We start from the raw sequence: 12,937 nt of genomic DNA, 5'->3' as shown, positions 1-12,937 counted from the left end.
AAATGTAATTAAATGTTAAACAGATTTATTTTTTTTGAAAAGTGAGGCACGCAAGCAAATAAAATAAAAATAAAAAGTGGACCTTCTTGTTCAAATACACGTATATCGACCTTAGTTCAACACCTAGCGATCAAATCAAGATATTTTAGCCTCTTTGGGAGGCTAAAAGAGGTATAGTTCAGCCATAATCTAAGAGGAAGTTGTGTATCTCCTTACTGGAAGCTTGAGGACATAATTTTTGCTAAAACCGTGCAATTTGTCAGTACAACTTTTCAATTTTTTCAATTTTAATTGTATTTTTGAGAAATAAATATATTTGTATGGCCTAACCCTCCAAAACCTATTGGAACCCTTTTTAATAAGAACACAGCAAATACAACACAAAATCTGCTCTTTACTTGTAACATAGGTAGGCAAAAACATTGATGAACATGGCCAAACTGGACAAAGAGTACGAAGTATGGTGATTTGGATTCTGCTTCTGCAGAGGCTGGGCAGTTTCAGGACATGAAATGAAAAGAATAGCCTCTAATGCTTCATTAAGAAATATATATATATCTAATGTGCAATGTTTATTTAGGGTCAGGGCTGTGAGGGAAAGCTGTCAGGGGAGAGGGGGCAGCCTGTAGAGATGTGTTGATGTCTTTTCCACTCAGGCAGAGAGACCTCGGGCTAATACTATAGATGGCCATAAATGACTTTCACAACCTCTCCTAATGTGAGGGGAAATCTGATTAATTTCACATCAATTTAGATAAAAACTACGTTTAGAGGCTACTTTTTCTACTTCATATCACAAAGGAGTTTATATGATATATAGGTTTACGACCATTTCCATTTTGTAAAATGTCTTCGAAAGTTTAGTTGGCTTTCCAGTCCTTAGTATAAGATCTTAGCACTTACCCCTTTTGAATCGATTCCAGGTTTGGCATTGAACTTCACTGTCTTTAGACGTGCTCGTTCCTTCCTCTCAACCCTGCCAGTGGAATGAAAGACACATGGACAAAAAAAGTCATACTAGAGTGGATTTTCCAATTCTCCAATGCACTCTGCCGCAATTGATTTGCTTGTAATTTTTGTGTGGCTTCACTCACTCTACCCAGAAGCACCTCAAATTCTTCCATGGGGCAGAGAGAAAATGTTGCAGTTTTAAAGCTTAGTCCCAGCAGTTCTACACATTTTGCCATGACTTTTGCCATGTTCATATGGAGGTCAGGGCTGCTGGTTACTACAAGGTTTAGATAGCTGGTTCCTACAAGGTTTAGATAGCTGGCTAGACTAACTTACCTAGCAATCTATAAAATGTTAGCTGACATTGGCTAATTGATTGACTGTCAGTGACTGACAAGAGGAAAACTGCTGATGTGCTAAACTTCCAAATTGCAGGTTGTGTATTTTACTATGCTATCTTAACAGTAAGTTGAGATCCTGACTCACTTCCCCCCCCCATGGTTGGGGGCCCTACACGCAGCACGTTGTTTGCATATAGGCAGAGGAGCTTCTGAGCCTACCACACCTATCACACCTTTGAACTTTAGATAAATGGACTGGTAACTGAATGCTTTAGGCCTGGAGACTGTAGGCCTATATAATCTCACATTATATACCAATATATCTCTATTCAGCCTTGTGTTCTTTTCTCAGCTAGGCTTTGTAATAAAAGAGCTACACTGAACAAAAATAAAAACGCAACATGTAAAGTGTTGGTCCTATGTTTCATTAGCTGAAATAAAAGATCCCAGAAATGTTCCATACGTACAAAAAGCTTATTTCTCTCAAATGTTGTGCGCAAATTTGTTTACATCCATGTTAGTGAGCATTTCTCCATTGCCAAGCTAATCCATCCACCTGACACGTGTGGCATATCAAAAAGCTGAGTAAACCGCATGATCATTACACAGGTGCACCTTGTGCTGGGGACAATAAAAGGCTGCTCTAAAATGTGCAGTTTTGGCACACAATACAATGCCACAGAAGTATCATGTTTTGAGGGACCATGCAATTGGCATGCTGATTGCAGGAATGTCCACAAGAGCTGTTGCCAGAGAATTTAATGTTCATTCCTCTATCATAAGCCGCCTCCAACGTCGTTTTAGAGAATTTGGCAGTTCGTCCAACCGGCCTCACAACCGCAGACCACACGTATGGCGTTGTGTGGGCGAGCAGTTTGCTGATGTCAACATTGTGAACATAGTGCCCCATGGTGGCGGTGGGGTTATGGTATGGGCAGGCATAAGCTACAGACAACAAACACAATTGCATTTTATCAATGGCAATTTTAATGCACAGAGATACCGTGACGAGATCCTGAGGCCCATTGTTATGCCATTCATCCGCCGCCATCACCTCATGTTTCAGCATGATAATGCATGGCCCCATGTCGCAAGGATCTGTACACAATTCCTGGAAGCTGAAAATGTCCCAGTTCTTCCATGGCCTGCATACTCACCAGACATGTCACTCATTGAGCTTGTTTGGTATGCTCTGGATCGACGTGTAAGACAGCGTGTTCCAGTTCCCACCAATATCCAGCAACTTCGCAGACAACATTTCACAGGCCACAATCAACAGCCTGATCAACTTGTGGTGAAATCCTTTCACTTTCTTCACTGTGCACTGCCACTTTAAGAGTGCAGAGGCAGTCAGGAAAGAGGAAATAAAGATGGCTCTTCTGGCTGTGTGTAGGAGCTCTCGGTTTGCGCGTCAGTTTTGACTGCGTGTGCAGCTCTGCAGAAATCTTGTGTAGTTTCAGCGCGCTTAGTTTATAAAAGTTCTACAGTAAGGGAAAAAAGTATGTGATCCCCTGCTGATTTTGTATGTTTGCCCACTGACAAAGACATGATCAGTCTATACTTTTAATGGTAGGTTTATTTGAACAGTGAGAGACAGAATAACAACCAAAAAAATCCAGAAAAATGCATGTCAAAAATGTTATAAATTGATTTGCATTTCAATGAGGGAAATAAGTATTTGACCCCTCTGCAAAACATGACTTAGTAATTGGTGGCAAAACCCTTGTTGGCAATCACATAGGTCAGACGTTTCTTGTAGTTGGCCACCAGGTTTGCACACATCTCAGGAGGGATTTTGTTCCACTCCTCTTTGCAGATCTTCTCCAAGTCACTAAGGCTGACGTTTGGCAACTCGAACCTTCAGCTCCCTCCACAGATTTTCTATGGGATTAAGGTCTGGAGACTGGCTAGGCCACTCCAGGACCTTAATGTGCTTCTTCTTGAGCCACTCCTTTGTTGCCTTGGCCGTGTGTTTTGGATCATTGTCATGCTGGAATACCCATCCATGACCCCTTTTCAATGCCCTGACTGAGGGAAGGAGGTTCTCACCCAAGATTTGACGGTACATGGCCCCGTCCATCGTCCCTTTGATGCGGTGAAGTTGTCCTGTCCCCTTAGCAGAAAAACACCCCCAAAGCATAATATTTCCACCTCCATGTTTGACGGTGGGGATGGTGTTCTTGGGGTCATAGGCAGCATTCCTCCTCCTCTAAACACGGTGAGTTGAGTTGATGCCAAAGAGCTCGATTTTGGTCTCATCTGACCACAACACTTTCACCCAGTTCTCCTTTGAAATCATTCAGATGTTCATTAGCAAACTTCAGACGGCCCTGTATATGTGCTTTCTTGAGCAGGGGGACCTTGCGGGCGCTGCAGGATTTCAGTCCTTCGCGGTGTAGTGTGTTACCAATTGTTTTCTTGGTGACTATGGTCCCAGCTGCCTTGAGATCATTGACAAGATCCTCCCGTGTAGTTCTGGGCTGATTCCTCACCGTTCTCATAATCATTGCAACTCCACGAGGTGAGATCTTGCATGGAGCCCCAGGCCGAGTGAGATTGACAGTTATTTTGTGTTTCTTCCATTTGCGAATAATCGCATCAACTGTTGTCACCTTCTCACCAAGCTGCTTGGCGATGGTCTTGTAGCCCATTCCAGCCTCGTGTAGGTCTACAATCTTGTCCCTGACATCCTTGGAGAGCTCTTTGGTCTTGGCCATGGTGGAGAGTTTGGAATCTGATTGATTGCTTCTGTGGACAAGTGTCTTTTATACAGGTAACAAGCTGAGATTAGGAGTACTCCCTTTAAGAGTGTGCTCCTAATCTCAGCTCGTTACATGTATAAAAGACACCTGGGAGCCAGAAATCTTTCTGATTGAGAGGGGGTCAAATACTTATTTCCCTCATTAAAATGCAAATCAATTTATAACATTTTTGACATGCGTTTTTCTGGATTTTTTTGTTGTTATTCTGTCTCTCACTGTTCAAATAAACCTACCATTAAAATTATAGACTGATCATTTCTTTGTCAGTGGGCAAACGTACAAAATCAGCAGGGGATCAAATACTTTTTTCCCTCACTGTACGTTTGATCGCCTTTGTTATCGCGCTACTCCTGACGAGTTGGAACCGTTCTATCCTCTAATAATAATAATAATAATAATAATAATAATAATAATATGCCATCTAGCAGACGCTTTTTTCCAAAGCGACTTACAGTTATGCGTGCATACATTTTTTGTGTATGGGTGGTCCCGGGGATCGAACCCACTACCTTGGCGTTACAAGCGCCGTGCTCTACCAGCTGAGCTGATCTCATTGATTACTAGCAACATTGTTGCAAGCTTTTGTCAAACAAACAACCAAGGATTGTGTCGGACAAACACACACACGTTCAAGCCTGGATGCAACAGCTGAACCCATCTCTCTTGATCTCCTTCAGCTCTTTACACTGAAATAATGTATCGCTTTGTGCTGCGTTCCCTTTCATGTTCAGTGCCTTTGGTGAACTAATAAATGCACTGTAGGACTTTTTAGTTAAAGGGAGGTTGCGTGAGTTTGTTTTATTATTTATTATTGTTTGAACAGTATTGATTTTGTGTGGGACTATTGACATTTCCACTGGGAGGTAATACAGAATATTGCAAATTCTCTAAGGTTTATGACTGGGTTCTTTTTTGTCAATTGTTTCTATGAAGTTGCATTTGATTTGCTCTACTATTATTCTTGTACAAGGTATTATTGGTTGGGTTACCCCTGTGCTGTAACGTGTGTTTTAAATGGTGTGTCTTATACTTTCTCGCCACTGGCTACAGTATCTGGCAAACAGGCTACACTCTAGGCAGTCTCTTCTGCTGATGTGTGTGTGTGTGTCTGGTAGCGGTATCCTACTCTTTTCCTTTCGGCAGGGTTAATACCTGCCTGGCGCCCGAACAAAAAGCTTTATCTTTACCCCTCTCTAAAAATACCGTTACAAACTCTACGCAAAGGACCTGTTGCGCTGCATGAGGCAAATGGTGGTCACACCAGATACTGACGGGTTTTCTGATCCACACTCCTACCTTTTTTTAAAAAGGTATCTGTGACCAACAGGTGCATATCTGTATTAGCAGTCGAGAAATCCATAGATTAGGGCCTAATTTATTTCAATTGACTGATTTCCTTATTAACTGTAACTTAATCAAATCTATAAAATTGTTGCATGTTGTGTTTATATTTTTGTTCAGTATAGCTTGTGTAGAATTAAGTTTTTATTGCAGTAAAATGATACACCAAATGTTAATGTTGTTGTGGGAACAGGATTGAAGAATTTTCTTTCAGCATCTCTCAAGCAAATTTGCGAACAGGTAGGGACGTAAAAAGTCCACTGTCCCCCCGGATCAGAAGCTAGCCTTTTGGTCAACCACGTTACAGTTTAGTTTAGCACATCCACCACTAACCTCCTCTTACTGGGGATGACCCCCATCTCCTCGCTGTCCCCATCGGGGGTCACCCTCCGGGCCTGCCACCATTCATCGTCTGAGGCGTTGATGACGTGGAGGATGTCCCCGTACCTGAAGCTGAGGCCTTGGCTCGGGAGGCCACTGTCTTTGGCCTTCTCATAGTCAAACTGTGCCCTGTAATGGTAACAGAGGGAGACATACTATTATAGAATTATTACGGTAAATGCTATCTATTTGGGATGACAGTCCAAAAGAGACCCACCTGACGTAAAGGGAACGTTTCTGATTGGTTCGGAGGGATCCGGACCCAGAGCTCATGCTGTGGTTCATCATCTGTTCCCGCAGATCATGGATTTTGGCCTCGAAGCGCCCATACTCTACAAGGGAAAGACAACACAGAGGAGTACAATAACGTTCCATTTTACACTCAATGTATACAGCCCTACACTGCAAAGGAAAGAAAGGGGAATCTGTTCAGAACAGTAACCTAGGCTGCCCCTGGTCAAAAGTAGTGCACTGTGTAGGGAATAGGGTGCCATTTTTTTAACGCTTATATTTCAAATGGACAGAACCAATGTTTTCAACTGCGTTATATTGATTGATGTATGTATTACTATGTAAAAGGTGCACTGATTGATGCATGTATTATTGTGTGAAAAATATTGTAATGGCCGATTTTTGTTTCCCGATTTATACATTTGTCTGAAAGTAAAAACGTTTTTTTTTTTTTTTTTTTTTTACATGTAATAAGCTAAAGGAAGGTTTCACGCTGCAATATGCTTATCATAACACTTCAATGATTTGGTCAAAATTAACGATCCTTTACTGTTGCTTAGGAAGTTCATTCCCAGTGATTTGCCTTGTCAAATGTCTCTCGGTTTTGGATCGTTTAAAAATACTATGTTGCAAAGTCTGGTCGTGAAAGTGCCCGGGGGACAGGACAGAGAACAGAGTTGATAATGGCGGTCCTATTGGCTGGGGGGGGGGGGTACAGATGTAGAATCAACTTATCCTCCCCCAATCCTAGCCTTAGTGGTGAAAATGCAAAACTGACCCAAGATCAGCGTCTGGGGAAACTCCACCCTACACCTATTGAGTGAATGCTCTGATTACAGCTCTGAGTCCCCTTGCAAACTCATCCTCCCTCCACCACACCCTATGCAAGGTGACATATTCTCGACATACAGCAAGCAGACAATGTTAGAGAAACTGTCTGAAGGGCACATACAGTACAGAAAGCTCAGATAGCTCTCCTAAATGTTGTTCTCAGGATTGTCGTGAAGCCCCATGCCTCTTCCCATCCAAACCAAACGTCCACAAAAACCTTCAATCTTATTCAAATCTAATTTTATTTGTCACATGCTTCGTAAACAGGTGTAGACTAACAGTGAAATGCTTACTTATGGGCCCTTTCCAACAATGCAGAGAGAGAAATATAGAACAATTATAACACAAGGAATAAATGCACAATGAGTTACTCATGAACTATTGACTTGAAACTTAGTTTTTATGCTCAAAAGCAGTAATCGATTTCCATTGAACTCCATGCCACTTTGCTCCATCAATTTGGAACTTGTCATCACACCACCGCCATATAAAGTTTGGGGATGATATTTTAAAAAATAACATGGAAGCCAGAGGTTTAATTACATTTTGACCCCAAAATGCTAACATAATGTTAATACTATCTCATGAAACCAACTGTGATTCACCCAAGATTGGGTTTGTAGAGTCTATGTACTAGTCTCCAGACATTGTGCAAAGGAATAATTGTTGCATTCCAAGATGGCCGCTCCAGGCCAGTTGATGGCGCTATTGCACACTTAGGACTACAATTTATGGACCGGTGAATTTAGTGATGCAATTTGGTATGCATGATGTAGATAATGACAGTAGCTTATGGTGATGCTATGGAAGCATTAGGCCACCTGGTGGCGCTGTAGAAAATCCACATTTATAGCTCCTTGCTTGTTTGACATTTGGGGAAAAGGCTCAAAGCCCCCTACCAGCCCAAATAATCCCAACGTCTCTGAAAGGGATTGTGTAGCTTTGAAGTTACTTTTTGATCTGGTTTACCTAGCCACAGTCACCAACTGCTGACTCACATCCAAATAATTTTAAAGTATCTTGTCCATAGACTGATTTGAAGCTAAGGAAACGAAATATGTAATTATATGTGAGAGTAATTTAGGTGAACTATTCTTGTAATGAAACACTGCTGCAGCAGTTGTATATGAAGCCCTGGACAGCCATGCAGCTAATGAGGCAGAGAGACTCACTTCAGCCTATGACATTTACATAAGTATTCAGACCCTTTACTCAGTCCTTTGTTGAAGCACCTTTGGCAGCGATTACAGCCTCGAGTCGTCTTGGGTATGACACTACAAGCTAGGCACACCTGTATTTGGGGAGTTTCTCCCATTCTTCTCTGCAGATCCTCTCAAGCTCTATCAGGTTGGATGGGGAGCGTCGCTGCACAGCTATTTTCAGGTCTCTCCAGAGATGTTCGATCGGGTTCAAGTCCAGGCTCTGGCTGGGACAGTCAGAGACTTGTCCCGAAGCCACTCCTGCGTTGTCTTGGCTGTGTGCTTAGGGTCGTTGTCCTTTTGAAAGGTGAACCTTTTCCCCAGTTAAAGGTCCTGAACGCTCTGGAGCAGGTTTTCATCAAGGATCTCTCTGTACTTTGCTCTGTTAATTTTTCCCTCCATCCTGACTAGTCTCCCAGTCCCTGCCGCTGAAAAACATCCCCACAACATGATGCTGCCACCACCATGCTTCACCGTAGGGATGGTGCCAGGTTCAGATAGCTGATGTCCTGAAAGAGCTGCAAAATCTGGACACCTACAAATCAGCTGGGCTAGACAATCTGGACCCTTTCTTTCAAAAATTTGCCGCTGAAATTGTCGCAACCCCTATTACTAGCCTGTTCAACCTCTTTCGTATCGTCTGAGATCCCCAGAGATTGGAAAGCTGCCGCGGTCATCCCCCTCTTCAAAGGGGGTGACAATCTAGATCCAAACTGTTACAGATCTATATCCATCCTGCCCTGCCTTTCGAAAGTATTTGAAAGCCAAGTTAACAAACAAAATCACCAACCATTTCGAATTCCACCGTACCTTCTCCGCTATGCAATCTGGTTTCCGAGCTGGTCATGGGTGCACCTCAGCCACGCTCAAGACCCTAAACGATATAATAACCGCGATCGATAAAAGATAGTACTGTGCAACCGTCTTTATCGACCTGGCCAAGGCTTTTGACTCTGTCAATCACCGCATTCTTATTGGCAGACTAAATAGCCTTGGTTTCTCAAATGACTGCCTCGCCTGGTTCACCAACTACTTCTCAGATAGAGTTCAATGTGTCAAATCGGAGGGCCTGTTGTCTGGACCTCTGGCAGTCTCTATGGGGATGCCACAGGGTTCAATTCTCGGGCCGACTATTCTCTGTGTATATCAATGATGTCGCTCTTGCTGCTGGTGACTCTCAGATCCACCTCTACGCAGACGACACCATTTAGTATATATCTGGCCCTTCATTGGACACTGTTAACAAACCTCCAAATGCTCTTCAATCGAACGCTGCTTGCACCCGCCCGCCTGACTAGAATCACTACTCTCGGCGGGAATGTCTTAGAATATGTGGACAACTACAAATACCTAGGTGTCTGGTTAGACCGTAAACGCTCCATCCAGACTCACATTAAGCATCTCCAATCCAAAGTTAAATCTAGACTCGGCTTCCTATTTTGCAACAAAGCCTCCTTCACTCATGCTGCTAAACATGCCCTCGTAAAACTGAATATCCTACCGATCCTTGACTTCGACTTTAACAAAATAGCTTCCAACACTCTACTCAGTGACAGTGCCATCCGTTTTGTCACCAAAGCCCCATATACTACCCACCATTGTGACCTGTACGCTCTCGTTGGCTGGCCCTCACTACATATTCGTCGCCAAACCCACTGGCTCCAGGTCATCTATAAATCTCTTCTAGGCAAATCCCTGCCTTATCTTAGCTCATTGGTCACCATAGCAACACCCACCCGTAGTATGCGTTCCAGCAGGTATATCTCACTGGTCATCCCCAAAGCCAACACCTCCTTTGGCCGCCATTCCTTCCAGTTCTCTGCTGCAAATGACTGGAACGAACTGCAAAAATCTCTGAAGCTGGAGACACTTATCTCCCTCACTATCTTTAAGCATCAGTTGTCAGAGCAGCTTCCCGATCACTGCACCTGTACACAGCCCATCTGTAATTAGCCCACCCACCTACCTCATGCCCATATTGTTATTTATTTTGCTCATTTGCACCCCAGTATCTCTATATATCATCTTCTGCACATCTATCACTCCAGTGTTAATACTAAATTGTAATTATTTTGCACTATGGCCTATTTATTGCCTTACCTCCATAACTTACTACATTTGCACATACTGTATATAGATTTTCTATTGTGTTATTGACTGTACGTTTTGTTTAGTCCATATGTAACTCTGTGTTTGTTGTTTTTATCGCACTGCTTTCCAAATCATGTCCAATCAAATGAATTTACCACAGGTAAATTTCGAGTCTCATTGCAAAGGGTCTGAATGCTTATGTTTTTTATTTTTTATACATTTGCAAACATTTCTAAAACCTGCTTTTGCTTTGTCATTATGGGGTATTGTGTGTAGATTGATGAGGAATAACATTCATTTAATCAATTTTAGAATAAGGCTGTAACGTAACAAAATGTGGAAAAAGGGAAGGGGTTTGAATACTTTCCAAATGGACTGTATTGGTTTCCTTACCCTTACCCATGCTTTCAGTGGTGTGCAGTTTCAAAGCAAATTTTCTGTCATTCTAAATATTTTTTCCATGGTTTATGATGTGTTCATATGCTATTCACAATGCAAGTGAATATCCGTGATTTTGGCATTTTTTGTGTTTTATGTGTAAATCATATTCTACTAACTTATTGAGCTACACAATCAATTTTAGACACTTTGGGATAATTTGGACATGTTGTAAAGAATGTATAAACATATATTTTTTTAAGGAGACATTAATAGTATGTGCTCCCTAAAATAAGTGATTTTCCTCTCTGCATGTACTTGAATGTGTCATGAATCATGATGACTGTTTCTCCGTTACATATATACTACGCTTTTGCACCAGTGCAATGTTGGTCTGTAATTTTTAGAATGAATAAAACAAAACAAAAAAAGTCTAAATAAATGAAGAATTATACAGGCAATTCAATGTTGGCCTTAAATTTCATTTTTAATTTCCCTCTTAGAACAAAGGTTTAGAACATCTGGCCATTATCAAACACAATTTAGGAAGAAGAGTGAAATTTTTGGTGGGAAGAAAATGCAAAAAGGAAACCACATTCTGTGAAAAAAGGATGTGTGGATGGATGGAATAGGATGTGTTGATGGATGATGTGAGATAATGCCTTACACCAGGAAAAAAGCACAGTGGGCATTGGTTTAGGGCTCTGAGCTGGGGTATAGTATCAAGACCTAAAAGACAGGCTGTGACTGAATTCTCATTTTACTTTCGTCTCTATATTTACTACAGTTGGGTGCATTACAAAGAAACTAAGGGACACATAACCTTTGTTTTTATTGATCTATACAATATATTAAATACTTTTGTATACTTTCTGTATTTAAAATAATAGATAGATCTCTAAATCCCCAAAACATGTCACTTCAACTCATCATTACTGGGACAAGCCAATTTGTCTGCTCTAAGTACTTTAAACATTGCAAAGTTTACATTTACATTTACATTTACGTCATTTAGCAGACGCTCTTATCCAGAGCGACTTACAAATTGGTGCATTCACCTTATAGCCAGTGGGATCAACACTTTTTAGCAGTATAAAGAACTTGATATTATGTTTTATCATTAATAAACATTTCAACATTTAAAAAAAGAGGATGATGTGTAACTATTTGTCACTTTTAAAGTGTTTTTCATCGTTGCAAAGGCAAGGGACCTAAATGCCACGCAAATTCAATAATGACCCAGGACATAATATAAGAATTCGGTCACAGCCATATAGGAAGGTGTGAATGGGAATGAGGTATGCATCTGTACATGCAGAGTAAAATACGAAAGACAGGGTTCACCACAGGCTGTAGAAGGGTAAAGTAGTGGTGGAGTGGAAGGATCAAAATGTTGTAAAGTGTTGATTGGGACTTGAGGTTCTGTTTACACTTGAATATCCAGTGATTAATCTTGCATCTTGGTTTATTAGTTAGGCGGTTCTGGTATCAAAAGCAGTATTTTAACTTTCAGTTAAATCTTCACTAAGTTGAGGGATTTGCTACACTGCCAAAAACTCTCAAATACACAAGCAATTACTCAGCAGCAATATATTTTATGGCACTGTACTGGCACTTACAAGTCAATTACAGTTCTGGCCCTTAAAGTAAAATGTCCTTTACATTTCCTGCAGTGAAGGTGACCTGCCATAATATGGAAGCAAGCACAATTGCAAAGCTTGATGATTGTATTCAGCAGTTATATACCGTCATCACAATATATAGACTAAAATGAAAGGATTGCTGTCATACTCCTACATTTCTTCTCTGACCTGCTGTTGCCAAAATCATAGGGAAAACAGAACTGGCAGGCTTTCATTTGATTGCCATCAATTATATAATTATATTGGCAGACGGTTCAGTTTGCTAGTGACCTAGCTAGCTAACTAGTTAGCTAACTTCCAGTTGGATGTGCCCAAAAGAAGAAGGCAACAGGTACTTATCCGATAATACATTTCTACGAGCAAATGTGCGTTAGTATTGTTATTCAGAATTACCTCAGGGGTGGGAAATATTTTTGGCTTGAGGACCACATCGGGATTTAGATTTTCAGAATTTTCATTTCTACATACTTTTTATATGATTTTAGACATTCAGGTGTCGACTGAAGTCGTTTATCCAAAATAATTGTATCATTATCGGGCACCGGATACTGCCCACCCCTGATCTGCAGTATGTGTACTGTATGTGTTGGTGTGTAGGAGAGGGGGTGAAGTAAGATCTTGCAAGGTGGGAAGGTGAGGGACAAAAAGGGGAAGGAGGGGCTGTCTGATACCAGGAGTAAGCCCGTGAATGAGCAGGGGTAAGTGGACTGCCAGTGACTGGCCACACTCCAGTGACCCACCCACCCAAGCCCCCCCGTGAGGAACGTCCATGTTCAGAGCTGCCACTG

At 41.6% G+C, this 12,937-nt stretch overlaps 1 protein-coding gene across 10 annotated transcripts in view; it reads right to left on the bottom strand.

Moving 5' to 3' along the window:
- The window catches only part of LOC121573994 (disks large homolog 2), a 324,395-nt gene that overhangs the window by 26,441 nt on the left and 285,017 nt on the right, over positions 1 to 12,937 (bottom strand). For all 10 annotated transcript variants that reach the window (XM_045222647.1, XM_041886461.2, XM_045222648.1 and 7 more), the window contains 3 exons: positions 5,994 to 6,108; positions 5,729 to 5,905; positions 904 to 976 (listed from right to left, as the gene is read on the bottom strand). In XM_045222647.1, the coding sequence (XP_045078582.1) occupies positions 904 to 976; positions 5,729 to 5,905; positions 5,994 to 6,108 (365 nt within the window). The remainder of the gene's footprint in view (positions 1 to 903; positions 977 to 5,728; positions 5,906 to 5,993; positions 6,109 to 12,937) is intronic.

The sequence above is a fragment of the Coregonus clupeaformis genome, chromosome 9, assembly GCF_020615455.1.
Source record: "Coregonus clupeaformis isolate EN_2021a chromosome 9, ASM2061545v1, whole genome shotgun sequence".
Taxonomy (NCBI): Eukaryota; Metazoa; Chordata; class Actinopteri; order Salmoniformes; family Salmonidae; genus Coregonus; species Coregonus clupeaformis.
The sequence above is the reverse complement of the archived record's forward strand: the minus strand, read 5'-3'. Positions and strand labels throughout refer to the sequence as shown.